The 20,582-nt window shown below is 43.8% G+C and overlaps 1 protein-coding gene across 1 annotated transcript in view; it reads right to left on the minus strand.

The window, feature by feature from the left end:
• Positions 1–2,951: 2,951 nt before the first annotated feature.
• LOC134972877 (granzyme A-like) overlaps positions 2,952–20,582 on the minus strand; it is a 43,765-nt gene continuing 26,134 nt past the window's right edge. The window contains exon 5 of the mRNA XM_063946504.1: positions 2,952–3,432. Within this exon, the coding sequence (XP_063802574.1) occupies positions 3,268–3,432 (165 nt within the window). The 3' untranslated portion in view covers positions 2,952–3,267. The remainder of the gene's footprint in view (positions 3,433–20,582) is intronic.

Consider the following 20,582-nt stretch of genomic DNA (forward strand, 5'->3'; position numbering starts at 1 on the left):
CATTAGAGAGTGCAACATCTGGGCCTCTTCATAAATATATACAGTATATTAAGCTGCTGCATGCATGATAATGTACCAGATTAATAACAGCAATGCTCTGTAGAAAATATACCATAGTCCAGTATAAGGTAACATATGTATAATGTATAATTCAAGTGTACAGTCTGGAACCTGATCCTTAAAGCAGGAGGTGGGCCCCCAGGCAGTGGGGCCCACCGGTGGTTTCCCCTGTGGGCCAGTCCAAGCCTGCGTATAGTCAATATGCTGGCTGTCGAGATCCCGGCGTTCAGGAGATCACCGCCAGAATCCCGACAGCGCGCATTTTCCCGACAAACGGAATCCCGGCACCTGCCCGATATTCACACTCGGTTGGTTGGTCCACACCACCCATTGAGTGAGAACAGAACATGTTGCGACCCACTGTGCTGGATGCGTTGTGAGCGAAGTGAGCCCGCGAGGGGACTCGCTGCCGGGATTGCGTCAGTTGAGACGCTGCTGTTGGTATAGTGACAGCCGGCATCCCAACTGCCAGGATATCATATGTATCCCGTATATATGTAAGTGTACATATATGTATGTATATTATATACATGTAGGTGTGTGTGTGTGTGTGTGTGTGTGTGTGTGTGTGTGTGTGTGTGTGTGTGTTGTGTATATATAGGTAGATAGATAGATAGATAGCCTGTATATAACTTGTGGATCTATATACACATGTTTAATTGGCCAGTTATATACTGGTTCACCTTAGTCTCAACCCCCATGCTTGGCTCCACCCTCTCCCCCAAACCCCCCCACCACCACCACCACCCTTCATATCCTGACGTTTATCCCTGTGTGCACCTGCTAGGTGACCTGGGAAACATAGACTGATGGGGTCCCGAGAGACGAGTTTGAGAACCACTGTATTAATACAATACATATTCTAATGTAACGCATACTGTACATTAGCCAGCACTTTAGAAATTGCTACACTCTCAGTCAGCAATGAATGATGTACACACTCCCTCTAGAGGTTACTGTGGTGTATAACTCATTTGGGAAAGACACAATCTAACAGTCTAGCAATGACAGAGCACTAAAACACAATGGAAAACCAATGTATGTAAAGGTAATATTCATGTAGTCCATGTGCTCCCAGGAGCCTGTGGATTATTTTTTATAATAGGGATTTGTGACACATGACATGACTCTGATTGGAAGGATATAATTACTTTGCAGTACTTGCTCACTATTCACATAAGTGAAAAAAAAATCAGTGTAAACATGCCTAATGGGTAATGTCCGTCCCCACACCCTCAATCAAAGGTTCCCAAACTCGATCCTCCAGGCACCCTTATTGGTTGGAAGTATGTCCATGCTCAGTGGTGCCGAGAGAGGGGGGAGATGGTACAAATTACACAGGCCCAGATCTGATGGAGGGGCCAAGTGAGGGTCCAGTAGGTGCCCAGGCCCTCTCCCCCATACCTGGCAGCAGCTGCAGCTCTTCTCCTCAGCCCAACACATGCTGCTGTGTACTGGGCTCCAGTGTGGCCAAGGAGGTATTTAAAATACTATTTTTTCTGTATTTTTTTCTAAGGGTACATGACCACACCTTCTGTGATTAGGCCACGCCCCTTGAAAAGTACCTGGGCCTGGCCCGGCTCTCGACTGCCCTGCCCATGCTTCATAATGTTAACAAAAACAGCAGGCAGCAAGAGGCAGAGGTACTGTACGTTGGTGATACTATAAGTAAAAATGAGAGTTGGGAGGTGGAACTAAGCTAGATGAAGAGGACTGGACAAGACCGGGTGGTGATGGAGTATGAACATTTCCAGAGGTATTGTAGGTATCCACCTACTCCCACCCCAAAGATGGTCAGAGAGACATCAAAATACCATCTGGACAGTATTATTTCACTACGTAACCAAGACCTTATTGATATTGATACAAATAATTGTTTTAAAATTGATTCCACGAAACTGCACATTTATTTTGCAAAGGACCATAAGCACTTTGGCAGCAGAGAAGCTACGTTTGCCTGGTGCTCACAAATGTGTAATACAATTTTAACATGAGAATGTTTTTAAACTTTGATTCTATGAAATATTGTATATTTTCAATTATTGCATTTGCTATATATTTCTCTTATTGGTTGCGCGCAATGTCGCTGCTGGAAACAATTGAGCCACTTTTCTTATTACTGTACAAGCTACACTGTGCATATGTGCAGAGTCCATGCGCACAGAGCCCCAGTTGCGATTGAGACACGCGGTCTCAGAAATATATTGGGAATTGCTGGGCAATGACTGGGAGGTGGCTAAGTGAGTGCACGGAGATGGACTGTCTTATAGGTGTGTTTTGGTAGTGTCACAGGTGTGTATCTGAATTAGTGGCATATACAGACGCTTATTCATTTACATAGGAGGCCATAATCAACAGCGGTCAACACCTACCATAGGGATGGTGCAAATTTCGTTAAATATGAAACATTCTGGAGCAAATTATTTGCATAGCGATGCCCCCCTGCTCCCCCCCCCCCCCCCCAACTCTCTCTTGTACAGTAAACCAATTTGTCTATGTAGAGCCACTGTGGGCGCTTTGTCAAGGATGTGGGCGCTTGACAAAGCACCAGCAGTGGCGCAAAACGTATAGGTCTGTTGAAGGCTTTACTGAGAGACTGTGGTTCCAGCGCTTGGATACTCCCCGCTACATTCAGTGCGGCCATTGACATCATCGATACATGCCACGGCTGTTGCACGCTGCCGAATACAGCGCCAGGCTGAAGTAGAAGGAGAAAGAAGACCCCGCTGGCTAGGGTAAAGGATAGGGACAGCGCAAATACAGCTCACACTGTGTTACCAACGCATCCCCAGGATTGTGCCTTGCCAACTGCACTATTCCCTAATAGCATTCTTAAGAACAGCCGTAAACATACTGAATTCTATTATTTTTAATGTATTTATTTTTCTTGTCTTGCTTTGTTCATTTTCTCAACACACAGTACAACTTTGTCATTAGCGCTTGCCTATCAACAATTAAGTATACAAGAGCCCACTAGGCGTCAGCACTCTATGGGCCTATATAAAGTCGATGTAGCGATTTCTCTGACAAGATAACTTCCTACAGCTTCATGATGTCACAAAAATAAAGTGAAGTTAATTGTGCACAATCTATGCTCTTGTTAGTACATTTATTCCGATGAATAATTCTCATATATTTCATATATTCTCTCTACTATGTTTGTTCAGAGGTCTGTTTAATGCATTGGTGACAGCATGACACTAGACGTCAGTGTGAATCTCCACCAGTTGTATCGATTATCCACTTGAGATAGCTGTTTGTTAGCCGTGTATAGACTCCTGGTATTTTGGGATCACCACATTTATTAAAGGGCCCAAACGAGACAATACCGGTGTATCTGTTGTTACATATCAATGGACCACCAGAATCACCCTGAAATAGAAAATATGAAACAATAAGTTCACACATTTTACATTCTGCTCTAACAATCAGGTGTGGAGTCAATAGACAAATGTATGCAAAGACGAAATTGGTCAAAACACTTTCATGACTAATCATGTACTGTATGCCAACCACATTGTACTCTAGAACTTGTGTATCTGCACAGTAAGCTGGTCATTACTAGGCTGCATATTAAGTTGGTAATTGCTGGACTATATTTTATGTTGTTCAATTCTGACGTGTACAGTCAATCCAGCAATGACCAGCATTTGGACAGTCCAGGAGTAATGGCTAGGCTGTACATTATTTTACATTATTTGATATTGTTATATTGTAGGATACATGCCAGGCCGTAGAGAGGTTCGCTGGGCACAGGAAGTGGTACTGTATGCAAGAGCAGGTATAACCCCCCCAAAAAAAAATTTTTTTATAATAATCATATTTATATATATATATATATATATATATATATATATATATTTATATATAGCAACAAAGAACGAGGCGGCACTCGGAGACTATACAACAAACGTGTATTCAAAGAAAGTGCAATCAACGTTTCGGGGACCAGTTCCCCTTCTTCAGGATAAAGTGACAGTGCAAAAACAAGTGTTTAAATAACAATCCCAGTACTTACCCACCCCTCAACGTGCAAACAGTCCTTCTGGCGTTTCCAGCTGGTCACTCCGTAGGAGCTTCCGCCCGGCGCCTCCGTTCGCGTCAGCGTAACCAGGAAGTGACATCGCGGGAACCCCCCGTGCGACCATGGTAACGCTGTAAACAAAAACATACGTATATTAAGACATGAAGTGCCTATGCCACATAACATAATATAGGATGACCGATCAGGTCAATAAAGTGCTAAGTGCTATTATTTCAGCAATGTTGAAGCCTGAATTAATCCCATGCACCAATAGATATCGCCAAATACAGTTTAAAAACATATAATGAACACATCTCTTCACGAAAAACATATTGCATCATGTAACTCAATGCAACCCTGTTAATTATACATGACATCCATGGTTCACTTTTAAATGATGTATACCTCATTAGAAATATATGATCATTTGAGGTATACATCATTTAAAAGTGAACCATGGATGTCATGTATAATTAACAGGGTTGCATTGAGTTACATGATGCAATATGTTTTTCGTGAAGAGATGTGTTCATTATATGTTTTTAAACTGTATTTGGCGATATCTATTGGTGCATGGGATTAATTCAGGCTTCAACATTGCTGAAATAATAGCACTTAGCACTTTATTGACCTGATCGGTCATCCTATATTATGTTATGTGGCATAGGCACTTCATGTCTTAATATACGTATGTTTTTGTTTACAGCGTTTCCATGGTCGCACGGGGGGTTCCCGCAACGTCTCTTCCTGGTTACGCTGACGCGAACGGAGGCGCCGGGCGGAAGCTCTGACGGAGTGACCAGCTGGAAACACCAGAAGGACTGTTTGCACGTTGAGGGGTGGGTAAGTACTGGGATTGTTATTTAAACACTTGTTTTTGCACTGTCACTTTATCCTGAAGAAGGGGAACTGGCCCCCGAAACGTTGATTGCACTTTCTTTAAATACACGTTTGTTGTATAGTGTCCGAGTGCCGCCTCGTTCTTTGTTGCTGTCTACATCAGAAAGGAGACCCTCGGTAGGGGAGGGCACCGGAGCAAATCGTACCCGGAGTGGATAACTAGAGTGCCAGGGTAACTGCCCAGATAGATATAGATATATATATATATATATATATATATATATATATATATATATATATATATATATATATATATAAATCCATGTAGGGTCGCACTCACATCAATGATCATTTAGACATCCACTTGGGTTGCTCCCAATAAATCCAAAAATGTATCTGGACATCCACATATAGAGAGGCAAATAGAGGGGCACTCACCAGATTTTTGCACTTAAAAAGTAAGAGGTTTTAATTCATACTTATTAGCATAATAGTACAGTTTATCAATCCAATCAACGTTTCGATCCATTCAGGATCATCCTCAGGATACACAACTGTACAGCACATACAGCCTATATCAGCTGTCTATATTCACCAGTGTCAAATGGACAAGGCCTGACAGACCCCTTAAAATACTCACAGTGATCTCAAAAATGGCACCAAAAGACTGTGCACCAATCAGCATATACCGATCATACCACATTATCACCTAAATCATTATTTTTACTCAGTATTTACCACAGATGGAGAAGGGAAGGGGCCACAGTTAGGCTGCAAGGACATTCATAAAAATAAGGTAGATGAAAGTACATTTACAGAGAAGGTCCTAACAGAACTTTCAAAACTAAAAGTAGATAAATCAATGGGGCCAGATGGGATACACCCAAGGATACTAAAAGAGCTAAAAGATGTGCTGGGTGCAGCATTATCAGAATTATTCAACCAGCCACTAAATACAGGTGCCATTCCAGAGGACTGGAAAAGAGCGAATGTAGTTCCACTATACAAAAGTGGAAGCAAGGAAGAAGCAAGTAACTACAGACCAGTAAGCCTTACATCAGTAGTAGGGAAAGTAATGGAACAACTATTAAAAGACTTGTGGAATATCTTAAATCAAACAACTTACAGGATCCAAAACAGCATGGATTTACTGGTGGGAGATCATGCCAAACAAATATTAATGACTTTTTGACTCTGTGATTAAAATAATAGATCATGGGGATCTCAGCCACTATTGTCACTCTTTAAAGCTAAATTACATTATCTATTTAGAATGCAGTGGATTGAGGTAACTTTGGATAGGGAGGCTAAGGTGGAGAGGTTTTTCCTCACATGGGAGACATACATAGCCACTTTATCATTGCCAATACGAACACAAATTCACAATAGTCTAAAAGACACGACTCGGTACATGTTACAAGTGGCAGCAAATGACCCTCCGATTCCTCTGTAATACTATACTTTAATGAACAACAGAGGCGGGAGGGGGTGTCTTCAATGAGGCCTGTTCCGGCCGGGGGTGGCGAGGGGGGAGATGGCGGGACACTGGTGACGCGGCAAACATTGAATATGACTGTGATATTTCTGGTTTTGGTACAATTACAGAGCGTGCATATGTATACACATATCTAATAACCCACTGCTGTGACATTGTATCACCCAACTGTGCGATGAGGTTTCTTATTTCCTGTTCATGTTTGATGACCTTTTGTAATCTGGAAAATCTCATTACGATTTGTCACAATGTCTGAATAATAGTTTATTGATGCTTCAATAAAAAATTTTGAAAAAAAAAATTAATAGATCATGGGGGAGCTGTAGATGTAGCATATCGAGACTTTAGTAAGGCATTTGACACTGTCCCACATTGCAGACTCCTAAATAAACTTGAAAGCGTGGGGGTGGATTATAAAACAGTTACATGGATAAGAACCTGGTTGCAGGATAGGAAACAGACAGTTGTAGTAAATGGAGTGCAATCTTTGGAAGGAAATATTACCAGTGGAGTACCCCAGGGATCTGTACTTGGACCAGTTCTCTTTAATATCCTTGTTGGTGACATTGCAAATGGTATTAAAGGGAAAATATGCCTTTTTGCAGATGATACAAAGATTTGCAACAGGGTAAACACACCGGGAGGGGTAAAACATTTTTAGAAATGGTCAAGAACGTGGCAACTACAGTTTAATGCTAAAAAATACAAAATCAGGCACTTGGGTCTCAAAAACCCAAAGGCTAAATATAGTATCAAGGGTACTGTAATGGAAACTACTGAGGGGGAAAGGGATTTAGAAGTCACTATTTCAGGTGACTTAAAGGCAGGAAAGCAATGCAACAAAGCAATGAGAAAGGCAAGTCAGATGCTTGGTTATATAGCAAGAGGAAGCAGTAGCAGGAAAAAAGAAGAAATAATGCCCCTGTATTGGTATGGCCTCATCTTGAATACTGTGTCCAGTTCTGGAGACCATATCTCCAGAAGGATATAAATACATTAGAGAATGTACAAAGAAGGGCAACTAAAATGGTGCATGGCCTACATCACAAAACTTACCCGGAAAGGCTAAAAGATCTTAACTTGTATAGCTTGTAGGAGTGAAGGGACATGGGTGGGACATGATAGAAACTTTCAAATATACCAAGGGTTTTAACTAGAGATGAGCGGGTTCGGTTTCTCTGAATCCGAACCCGCACGAACTTCATGTTTTTTTCACGGGTCCGAGCAGATTCGGATCCTCCCGCCTTGCTCGGTTAACCCGAGCGCGCCCGAACGTCATCATGACGCTGTCGGATTCTCGCGAGACTCGGATTCTATATAAGGAGCCGCGCGTCGCCGCCATTTTCACACGTGCATTGAGATTGATAGGGAGAGGACGTGGCTGGCGTCCTCTCCATTTAGATTAGGGTTGAGAGAGAGAGAGAGAGATTGACCAGAGGCTGTGATACTGTAGAAGAGAGTGCAGAGTTTAGTGACTGACGACCACAGTGACCACCAGACAATGCAGTTGTTTGTTTTATTTAATATATCCGTTCTCTGCCTGAAAAAAACGATACACACAGTGACTCAGTCACATACCATATCTGTGTGCACTGCTCAGCCCAGTGTGCTGCATCAATGTATATATATATCTGACTGTGCTCAGCTCACACAGCTTATAATTGTGGGGGAGACTGGGGAGCACTGCAGTGCCAGTTATAGGTTATAGCAGGAGCCAGGAGTACATAATATTATATTAAAATTAAACAGTGCACACTTTTGCTGCAGGAGTGCCACTGCCAGTGTGACTAGTGACCAGTGACCTGACCACCAGTATATATAATATTAGTAGTATACTATCTCTTTATCAACCAGTCTATATTAGCAGCAGACACAGTACAGTGCGGTAGTTCACGGCTGTGGCTACCTCTGTGTCGGCACTCGGCAGCCCGTCCATAATTGTATATACCACCTAACCGTGGTTTTTTTTTTCTTTCTTTATAGTCATACTAGTTACGAGTATACTATCTCTTTATCAACCAGTCTATATTAGCAGCAGACACAGTACAGTGCGGTAGTTCACGGCTGTGGCTACCTCTGTGTCGGCACTCGGCAGCCCGTCCATAATTGTATATACCACCTAACCGTGGTTTTTTTTTCTTTCTTTATACATACATACTAGTTACGAGTATACTATCTCTTTATCAACCAGTCTATATTAGCAGCAGACACAGTACAGTGCGGTAGTTCACGGCTGTGGCTACCTCTGTGTCGGCACTCGGCAGCCCGTCCATAATTGTATATACCACCTAACCGTGGTTTTTTTTTTTTTCTTTATACATACATACTAGTTACGAGTATACTATCTCTTTATCAACCAGTCTATATATTAGCAGCAGACACAGTACAGTGCGGTAGTTCACGGCTGTGGCTACCTCTGTGTCGGCACTCGGCAGCCCGTCCATAATTGTATATACCTCCTAACCGTGTTTTTTTTTTCTTTCTTTATACATACATACTAGTTACGAGTATACTATCTCTTTATCAACCAGTCTATATTAGCAGCAGACACAGTACAGTGCGGTAGTTCACGGCTGTGGCTACCTCTGTGTCGGCACTCGGCAGCCCGTCCATAATTGTATATACCACCTAACCGTGGTTTTTTTTTCTTTCTTTATACATACATACTAGTTACGAGTATACTATCTCTTTATCAACCAGTCTATATATTAGCAGCAGACACAGTACAGTGCGGTAGTTCACGGCTGTGGCTACCTCTGTGTCGGCACTCGGCAGCCCGTCCATAATTGTATATACCACCTAACCGTGGTTTTTTTTACTTTCTTTATACATACATACTAGTTACGAGTATACTATCTCTTTATCAACCAGTCTATATATTAGCAGCAGACACAGTACAGTGCGGTAGTTCACGGCTGTGGCTACCTCTGTGTCGGCACTCGGCAGCCCGTCCATAATTGTATATACCACCTAACCGTGGTTTTTTTTTCTTTCTTTATACATACATACTAGTTACGAGTATACTATCTCTTTATCAACCAGTCTATATTAGCAGCAGACACAGTACAGTGCGGTAGTTCACGGCTGTGGCTACCTCTGTGTCGGCACTCGGCAGCCCGTCCATAATTGTATATACCACCTAACCGTGGTTTTTTTTTCTTCTTTATACATACATACTACTACGACATCTCTTTATCAACCAGTCTATATTAGCAGCAGACACAGTACAGTACGGTAGTTCACGGCTGTGGCTACCTCTGTGTCTGCACTCGGCAGGCAGTCCGTCCATAATTGTATACCACCTAACCGTGGTTTTTTTTTCTTTCTTCTTTATACATACATAGTTACATAGACATCTCTTTATCAACCAGTCTATATTAGCAGCAGACACAGTACAGTACGGTAGTTCACGGCTGTGGCTACCTCTGTGTCTGCACTCGGCAGGCAGTCCGTCCATAATTGTATACCACCTAACCGTGGTTTTTTTTTCTTTCTTCTTTATACATACATAGTTACATAGACATCTCTTTATCAACCAGTCTATATTAGCAGCAGACACAGTACAGTACGGTAGTTCACGGCTGTGGCTACCTCTGTGTCTGCACTCGGCAGGCAGTCCGTCCATAATTGTATACCACCTAACCGTGGTTTTTTTTTCTTTCTTCTTTATACATACATAGTTACATAGACATCTCTTTATCAACCAGTCTATATTAGCAGCAGACACAGTACAGTACGGTAGTTCACGGCTGTGGCTACCTCTGTGTCTGCACTCGGCAGGCAGTCCGTCCATAATTGTATACCACCTAACCGTGGTTTTTTTTTCTTTCTTCTTTATACATACATAGTTACATAGACATCTCTTTATCAACCAGTCTATATTAGCAGCAGACACAGTACAGTACGGTAGTTCACGGCTGTGGCTACCTCTGTGTCTGCACTCGGCAGGCAGTCCATAATTGTATACTAGTATCCATCTCCATTGTTTACCTGAGGTGCCTTTTAGTTGTGCCTATTAAAATATGGAGAACAAAAATGTTGAGGTTCCAAAATTAGGGAAAGATCAAGATCCACTTCCACCTCGTGCTGAAGCTGCTGCCACTAGTCATGGCCGAGACGATGAAATGCCAGCAACGTCGTCTGCCAAGGCCGATGCCCAATGTCATAGTACCGAGCATGTCAAATCCAAAACACCAAATATCAGAAAAAAAAGGACTCCAAAACCTAAAATAAAATTGTCGGAGGAGAAGCGTAAACTTGCCAATATGCCATTTACGACACGGAGTGGCAAGGAACGGCTGAGGCCCTGGCCTATGTTTATGGCTAGTGGTTCAGCTTCACATGAGGATGGAAGCACTCAGCCTCTCGCTAGAAAAATGAAAAGACTCAAGCTGGCAAAAGCAGCACAGCAAAGAACTGTGCATTCTTCGAAATCCCAAATCCACAAGGAGAGTCCAATTGTGTCGGTTGCGATGCCTGACCTTCCCAACACTGGACGTGAAGAGCATGCGCCTTCCACCATTTGCACGCCCCCTGCAAGTGCTGGAAGGAGCACCCGCAGTCCAGTTCCTGATAGTCAGATTGAAGATGTCAGTGTTGAAGTACACCAGGATGAGGAGGATATGGGTGTTGCTGGCGCTGGGGAGGAAATTGACCAGGAGGATTCTGATGGTGAGGTGGTTTGTTTAAGTCAGGCACCCGGGGAGACACCTGTTGTCCGTGGGAGGAATATGGCCGTTGACATGCCAGGTGAAAATACCAAAAAAATCAGCTCTTCGGTGTGGAGGTATTTCACCAGAAATGCGGACAACAGGTGTCAAGCCGTGTGTTCCCTTTGTCAAGCTGTAATAAGTAGGGGTAAGGACGTTAACCACCTCGGAACATCCTCCCTTATACGTCACCTGCAGCGCATTCATAATAAGTCAGTGACAAGTTCAAAAACTTTGGGTGACAGCGGAAGCAGTCCACTGACCAGTAAATCCCTTCCTCTTGTAACCAAGCTCACGCAAACCACCCCACCAACTCCCTCAGTGTCAATTTCCTCCTTCCCCAGGAATGCCAATAGTCCTGCAGGCCATGTCACTGGCAATTCTGACGATTCCTCTCCTGCCTGGGATTCCTCCGATGCATCCTTGCGTGTAACGCCTACTGCTGCTGGCGCTGCTGTTGTTGCTGCTGGGAGTCGATGGTCATCCCAGAGGGGAAGTCGTAAGCCCACTTGTACTACTTCCAGTAAGCAATTGACTGTTCAACAGTCCTTTGCGAGGAAGATGAAATATCACAGCAGTCATCCTGCTGCAAAGCGGATAACTGAGGCCTTGACAACTATGTTGGTGTTAGACGTGCGTCCGGTATCCGCCGTTAGTTCACAGGGAACTAGACAATTTATTGAGGCAGTGTGCCCCCGTTACCAAATACCATCTAGGTTCCACTTCTCTAGGCAGGCGATACCGAGAATGTACACGGACGTCAGAAAAAGACTCACCAGTGTCCTAAAAAATGCAGTTGTACCCAATGTCCACTTAACCACGGACATGTGGACAAGTGGAGCAGGGCAGGGTCAGGACTATATGACTGTGACAGCCCACTGGGTAGATGTATGGACTCCCGCTGCAAGAACAGCAGCGGCGGCACCAGTAGCAGCATCTCGCAAACACCAACTCTTTCCTAGGCAGGCTACGCTTTGTATCACCGCTTTCCAGAATACGCACACAGCTGAAAACCTCTTACGGCAACTGAGGAAGATCATCGCGGAATGGCTTACCCCAATTGGACTCTCCTGTGGATTTGTGGCATCGGACAACGCCAGCAATATTGTGTGTGCATTAAATATGGGCAAATTCCAGCACGTCCCATGTTTTGCACATACCTTGAATTTGGTGGTGCAGAATTTTTTAAAAAACGACAGGGGCGTGCAAGAGATGCTGTCGGTGGCCAGAAGAATTGCGGGACACTTTCGGCGTACAGGCACCACGTACAGAAGACTGGAGCACCACCAAAAACTACTGAACCTGCCCTGCCATCATCTGAAGCAAGAAGTGGTAACGAGGTGGAATTCAACCCTCTATATGCTTCAGAGGTTGGAGGAGCAGCAAAAGGCCATTCAAGCCTATACAATTGAGCACGATATAGTAGGTGGAATGCACCTGTCTCAGGCGCAGTGGAGAATGATTTCAACGTTGTGCAAGGTTCTGATGCCCTTTGAACTTGCCACACGTGAAGTCAGTTCAGACACTGCCAGCCTGAGTCAGGTCATTCCCCTCATCAGGCTTTTGCAGAAGAAGCTGGAGACATTGAAGGAGGAGCTAACACGGAGCGATTCCGCTAGGCATGTGGGACTTGTGGATGGAGCCCTTAATTCGCTTAACAAGGATTCACGGGTGGTCAATCTGTTGAAATCAGAGCACTACATTTTGGCCACCGTGCTCGATCCTAGATTTAAAGCCTACCTTGGATCTCTCTTTCCGGCAGACACAAGTCTGCTGGGGTTGAAAGACCTGCTGGTGACAAAATTGTCAAGTCAAGCGGAACGCGACCTGTCAACATCTCCTCCTTCACATTCTCCCGCAACTGGGGGTGCGAGGAAAAGGCTCAGAATTCCGAGCCCACCCGCTGGCGGTGATGCAGGGCAGTCTGGAGCGACTGCTGATGCTGACATCTGGTCCGGACTGAAGGACCTGACAACGATTACGGACATGTCGTCTACTGTCACTGCATATGATTCTCTCAACATTGATAGAATGGTGGAGGATTATATGAGTGACCGCATCCAAGTAGGCACGTCACACAGTCCGTACTTATACTGGCAGGAAAAAGAGGCAATTTGGAGGCCCTTGCACAAACTGGCTTTATTCTACCTAAGTTGCCCTCCCACAAGTGTGTACTCCGAAAGAGTGTTTAGTGCCGCCGCTCACCTTGTCAGCAATCGGCGTACGAGGTTACATCCAGAAAATGTGGAGAAGATGATGTTCATTAAAATGAATTATAATCAATTCCTCCGCGGAGACATTGACCAGCAGCAATTGCCTCCACAAAGTACACAGGGAGCTGAGATGGTGGATTCCAGTGGGGACGAATTGATAATCTGTGAGGAGGGGGATGTACACGGTGATATATCGGAGGGTGATGATGAGGTGGACATCTTGCCTCTGTAGAGCCAGTTTGTGCAAGGAGAGTTTAATTGCTTCTTTTTTGGGGGGGGTCCAAACCAACCCGTCATATCAGTCACAGTCGTGTGGCAGACCCTGTCACTGAAATGATGGGTTCGTTAAAGTGTGCATGTCCTGTTTTGTTTATACAACATAAGGGTGGGTGGGAGGGCCCAAGGACAATTCCATCTTGCACCTCTTTTTTCTTTTCTTTTTCTTTGCATCATGTGCTGATTGGGGAGGGTTTTTGGAAGGGACATCCTGCGTGACACTGCAGTGCCACTCCTAAATGGGCCCGGTGTTTGTGTCGGCCACTAGGGTCGCTAATCTTACTCACACAGTCAGCTACCTCATTGCGCCTCTTTTTTTCTTTGCGTCATGTGCTGTTTGGGGAGGGTTTTTTGGAAGGGACATCCTGCGTGACACTGCAGTGCCACTCCTAGATGGGCCCGGTGTTTGTGTCGGCCACTAGGGTCGCTAATCTTACTCACACAGCTACCTCATTGCGCCTCTTTTTTCTTTGCGTCATGTGCTGTTTGGGGAGGGTTTTTTGGAAGGGACATCCTGCGTGACACTGCAGTGCCACTCCTAGATGGGCCCGGTGTTTGTGTCGGCCACTAGGGTCGCTAATCTTACTCACACAGCTACCTCATTGCGCCTCTTTTTTTCTTTGCGTCATGTGCTGTTTGGGGAGGGTTTTTTGGAAGGGCCATCCTGCGTGACACTGCAGTGCCACTCCTAGATGGGCCCGGTGTTTGTGTCGGCCACTAGGGTCGCTAATCTTACTCACACAGCTACCTCATTGCGCCTCTTTTTTTCTTTGCGTCATGTGCTGTTTGGGGAGGGTTTTTTGGAAGGGACATCCTGCGTGACACTGCAGTGCCACTCCAAGATGGGCCCGGTGTTTGTGTCGGCCACTAGGGTCGCTTATCTTACTCACACAGCGACCTCGGTGCAAATTTTAGGACTAAAAATAATATTGTGAGGTGTGAGGTATTCAGAATAGACTGAAAATGAGTGTAAATTATGGTTTTTGAGGTTAATAATACTTTGGGATCAAAATGACCCCCAAATTCTATGATTTAAGCTGTTTTTTAGTGTTTTTTGAAAAAAACACCCGAATCCAAAACACACCCGAATCCGACAAAAAAAATTCGGTGAGGTTTTGCCAAAACGCGTTCGAACCCAAAACACGGCCGCGGAACCGAACCCAAAACCAAAACACAAAACCCGAAAAATTTCAGGCGCTCATCTCTAGTTTTAACAAAGTTCAGGAGGGAAACATTCTTCAAAGGAAGAGGAGTATTAGAACTCGAGTACATACACTGAAACTGGAGGGAGGCAGGTTCAGGGGAAATTTAAGTAAAAATTACTTCACAGAAAGGGTAGTGGACAAGTGGAATAGCCTCCCATCAGAGGTGGTAGAGGCTAAGACTGTAGAGCAATTTAAACATGCTTGGGATAGGCATATGAATATCCTTACAAAGAATTAAGGTTCAAAAAGGGTTGAGATTACCTAAAGGATAAAAAAGAGGCAGACTAGATGGGCCGATAGTGGTTCTTATCTGCCGTCAAATTCTATGTTTCTATGATACTATACAACTGGCTATTAGCATAATTTTGTTTTAACAAAATGAGGCAAGCGGCACGCCTCTTACATGTAGTACTCACTGCAATCAGCAGCACCCATAGCCAAAGGACAGATGGCTGTGTCCGGTGTGCGTTCCACCAGAGCCCAGTGGAACGCACACTACTTCCAGTAAACAATGCACATGTGAGACCGCGTCACTTCCGGCGGCCGCGTCATGCATACTAACACTGCATCAGAGGGCGCACCTCCCGCCAATCACTGGTGTGACAGCAGCACTTGATGTTAGGTAACGCCCCCCCAACTGATCGTATGTAAAGAACCGGGCTATAAGATACTTAGCAGCGCTACTTAATTAAAACAACTAGAGCATCAGAGTATAGGTAAATCTATATGTATCAAACTAGATCATAAACCAATGAGATATCTATAAGATATCCGAAGCCCGTCAGGAAGAAATATCCGATTGTGTGTACAAACATATAAAGGGGGGAATTCAAATGTTTGAAAAGTCGGTTGGGTGTCTGTTTTTTCCTGTCTATCAGATAGGAAAAACAGACATCCAACTGACTTTTCAAACATTTGAATAGCCCCCATAGAGTTAATGAGGTCTAATACAAAGACCGAAAACTATATAAAAATCCACTACAGACATAATACAAACTACAAAACACATTAATATAACTAAGGTAAGTATTAGAGAGTGTGTTGGCCAAAAATACATTATTGCTCAGTTTAACCATAAATAAACACCTTCATGTATGAGAACATACATGTATATAGGTGCATAAACCAGATTATAATAATCTGTATGACAATACATCCTGCAGAAAATAAAGAATTCTTCTGAGAAGAATATAAATAATTCTGAGAAGATGACCACGTGTGTCTTCCGGGAGAAAATGGCCAACCACAGGATGGCTACTGGGGTAACTGATAAACCACTGGCTCACCACTTTATGACATATGGACATCAGATCGCAGCACTACAGTGTCGCTTTATTGACTGGGTACCGCCTTTGTCACAAGGCGGGGATAGGTCATTGATTTCTAAGAAACTTGAGGTGAGGTGTATTTTCTGCCTAGGGACTGTATCACCTCATGGTCTAAATAAGTGTAATCCCCTTAATGTTTTTCTACATTGACTCTCTGCAATAATGACATTGTTTCTCAGAAGAATTGGAAGAGGCACAAACACGTGGCCCATCTTGGAGTGGCACTGCAGTGGCAGATATGATGGCAGTTCTAAAAACTAGGCCTCATAGAGCACATAATGCAAAGAAAAAAAGAGGTGCTAGATGGAATTGTCTTGAGCCCAATCACACACCCTTATGTTGTTCAAACAGGACATTCACAGTTTAATAAACCCATCATTTCAGCGACAGGTGGTCCCCTGGAAAAAGCTTGCCAAGTTCTCAGAATCAGAGCTACTGTAGCTACAAACAAACCACCCCCATATTTGACTTTATATATTATGACAAGAGCCAAGAGGAAGAGGACAGTGTCAAGAAGGTGATTTATAATTAGAGAGGCATGTGCAATCAGGAACAACACACAGGCTTTCACCTCCACTCCTATATTGGTGTGGAACAGAAAAGACTTTAACCAAGCAAATGTACAGTATAATTACCACATTACTGGACAAACTGAAAAACTAGGGGCCAAAGCCTCCGAATTTGTACCCCTTCTCCATTTTCAGGGATTATGATAATCTCTCATTTAAGGCTGGGATTCAAATAAACTGGTGTATACCACAGGATCAAGATTGGATATTTTCCCCTCCACAGAGTCTGGAGACTTATTTTGTGAAAATCTCGTGGGTTTCATTTTTCCATTTTTTTAATTGCATTTTTATTTGCATATTTTGTGGCAGATGCCTTATTTTTGTTTTTCACAGCTCCCGGTCACATGCATGTAAGCATACCTGTGTGTCCCAGTTAGACGCATGTGAGCATACCTGTGTGTCTTATTTATTTTATTCATATATTTTTTTTAAATAAAGCAGCCACTTAGAAGTTTTAGCAGCCCCTCTTGAGCCCCCACAGCAGCCACGGATCAGGCAAATTGAGTTCAGGTGGGTACGGTACAGTACTGAGCAGGACTGTGCAGTGAATTTTTTGTTATTCATCCCCTGCCGTGGTGGAGTTTACCACTCTACAGTCCAAACTCATTACATATTACAAGTAGGACTGTGGGAGGAAGCAATGCTAACCTCTGTGCCAACAGCATAACTCAGCCTGGCAAGCCAAACATCTTCCTGGCTGCAAGCCACCATGAGACTCCATACTGGGCCTTATTCAGTAAATATTTGTGCCTCACAGGAGCTCCTGGCCCATCTAGTGCTGCAGTGCAATGGAAAGCTGATACAATGCAAGATCACTGAAACTCTGTTCTTCTAACACCGCAAGGTCTTGCGATAACTCTACCCAACCCTTACACTGTACAATTATTAAGGAGAAAACATTTACAAAATAAAGGAAAAGAACCCTGTACAACAATTGTGCATCTTGTAAAATAATCCCAAAATGTGGAACATTAATGATAAATCAAAATTAAGGTTGACTAATTGCAGCCACTCATTTGAGTCCTTAACATGAAATAATTGAGAAGAACCTCTCTCTAATGCTGGGCACACAGTGCACACTAGAAGATATATCTACTAGAGATGAGTGGGATCAGACAGGGCACCCCTGGTATTAAATGGCAAACATATAGACATAGGTGTGTTTGGAAAATCTATTTTTCCCCGGCAGTGGCCAGAGAAAATGAAGTAGGAGATGTTGCCATGTCACGTTCCACTGGATTATGATTCTATCTTTTCTGAGTCTGACTGACTTTGGCCACAAATGTGGTCTCTCCCCCACTTTATTAAAAAACACTTCGTCAAAATTGCAATTTCCATTTCCACCTTTAAGTCTATATGTTTTCATAAATCTAGTTGTAATGTTGAAGCATGTTTCATACTCTGCTCTAGGCTTTAATTTAAACCTAGGCTCAAGTACAGCAACACCCCTGGAATTATACGGCAGCACCTCTGGACTTATACAGCAGATAGGCAGCTTCGCTGGACTTATACAGCAGATTGGCAACACCCATGGACTTATGCAGCATAGGCAGCACCCCTGGAGAATTACACAGAACAGCAGACAGACAACAGCACCCCTGGACTTAAACGGCAGTGGGGCAGCACCCCTGGACTGATAGGGCAGAGCGGAAGCACCCCACATAGGGCAGCACCCCTGTGGTAGACAAAGAAAAGACGTGCAAGATGGAATTGTCCTTGGGCCCCCCACCCACCCTTTTGTTGTATAAACAGGACATGCACACTTTAACAAACCAATAATGACAGGGTCTGTTACACGACTGTGGCTGAAATTATTACTTTGTTTGGGCCCCCACCAAAAAAGAAGCAATTAATCTCTTTTTGCACAAACTGGATCTACAGAGGCAAGATGTCGTCCACATCCTCCGATTCCTGACTCCCTTCAGTGTTTATATCCTCATCCTCACAGAGAAATAACTCTACACCGAAGAGGTGGATTTCTTACCCAGGCATGACAGTGGGCATTTTTCATCCCATGGCCAACAACTGTCTCCACTGGTGCCTTATTCAAACAAACCACATCACCAACAGAATCCTCATCGTCAACGTCCTCCTCAGCGCCAGCTATACCAATATCCCCCTCATCCTGGTGTACTTCTACAGTGACATCCTCAATCTAAATATCAGCAACTGGACTGGCGGTGCTCCTCCCAGCAGTTGCAGAGAGCGTGAAAATGATTGTAGGAGCCTCCTCTTACCACACAGCATTGGTAAGGTCATGTCTAGACATCGCAACCGTGGACACGCTTCAACTCTCCTTGGGAATTTGTGATATCTCTAAACGCCTGTGCTTTAACAAGCTTTATTTTATTTATTTTTCTAAAGGGAGAAGGGCTTACATCTTCATTAGAAGCTGAACCACAAGTCATGAACATAGGTCAAGTCCTTAGCCTTTCTTTGCCACTTCGTATCGTGAATGGCATAGTGCAAATTTTACGTTTCTCATCAGATAATTTCTTTTTATTTTGGTTATTCATTTTAGCTTCTTGGATTTTACATGACCTCTATGACATTGGGCATCGGCCTTAGCAGACGACGTTGATGGAATTGCATCATCAATGTCATGACTGGTGGCAGCAGCAGCTTCAGCACTAGTACTAGGAACTGGAGGTTGTTCCTGATCTTTCATTATTTTTTTTGTCCGAATTTTTGTTCTCCATTTCACGGGACAGCACCCCTTTATTACAGCACACAGAACAGTGCCCCTTTATTTTCACAGCACCCCTGTATATTTACAACATACAAGACAGGGCCAGTGTACATTTATTTTCACAGCACCCCTGTATTTTTACAGCATACAGGACAGGGCCAGTGTACATTTATTTTCACAGCACCCCTGTATTTTTACAGCATAAAAGACAGGGCCGGTGTACCTTTACAGCACCCCTGTATTTTTTACAGCATACAGAACAGGGCCAGCACCCCTGTATTTTAACAACACCCCCATAATTTGACAGCATACAAGACAGGGCCAGTTTACATTTATTTTCACAGCACCCCTTTATTTTTACAGCATAAAGGACAGGGCTAGCACCCCTGTATTTTAACAACACCCCTTTAATTTTACAGCATACAAGACAGGGCCAATGTACCTTTATTTTAACAACAGCACGCCTGTAATTTTACAGCATACAGGACAGGGCCAGCCCCCATGTATTTTCACAGCACCCCTGTATTTTTACAGCATACAAGACAGAGCCAGCAATTAGGTCGACACCCATTATGTCTACAACCATTGGTCGACAGTGGGTAGGTCAAAACTAGAAATAGGTCGATACAGACATTAGGTCGGCATGAAAAAGGTAGACATGAAAAAAGGTCAACATGAGTTTTGTATGTTTTTTTGGTGTCGTTTTCTCCGTCAAGTGACCGGGAACCCCAATTAGTGCACCGCGTCTCCTTGCAAGGCTCACTTCGCTCGCCATACTGCTTCACTCACCTCACTCCACTACCGCTGCGCTCGGCACAGGTTACCGTTCCCGATCGTAGTCCACGTGGATTGTAAAGTACGAAAAAGTCCACAAAACAATTTGAAAAACTCACGTCGACCTTTTTTCATTTCAAAATTGTTCATGTCGGCCTAATGGCCACGTCGACATATTTCTAGTGTCGACCTATCCACTGTCGACCAATGGGTGTCAACCTAATGTGTATCGACCTAATGGGTGTCGACCTTGAGTCCGGATACCCTCTGGTGTATGTACAGTATATATGAGTCTTGTACATAAAACCAAATACAAGCAGACACACTGTTCTTTATATAGCAATCAGTAATATGTATAATCCAGTCATACAGAGAGCTGCTGAATCACTCGGATACCCAC

The sequence above is a fragment of the Pseudophryne corroboree genome, chromosome 1 (assembly GCF_028390025.1).
Source record: "Pseudophryne corroboree isolate aPseCor3 chromosome 1, aPseCor3.hap2, whole genome shotgun sequence".
Classification (NCBI taxonomy): Eukaryota; Metazoa; Chordata; class Amphibia; order Anura; family Myobatrachidae; genus Pseudophryne; species Pseudophryne corroboree.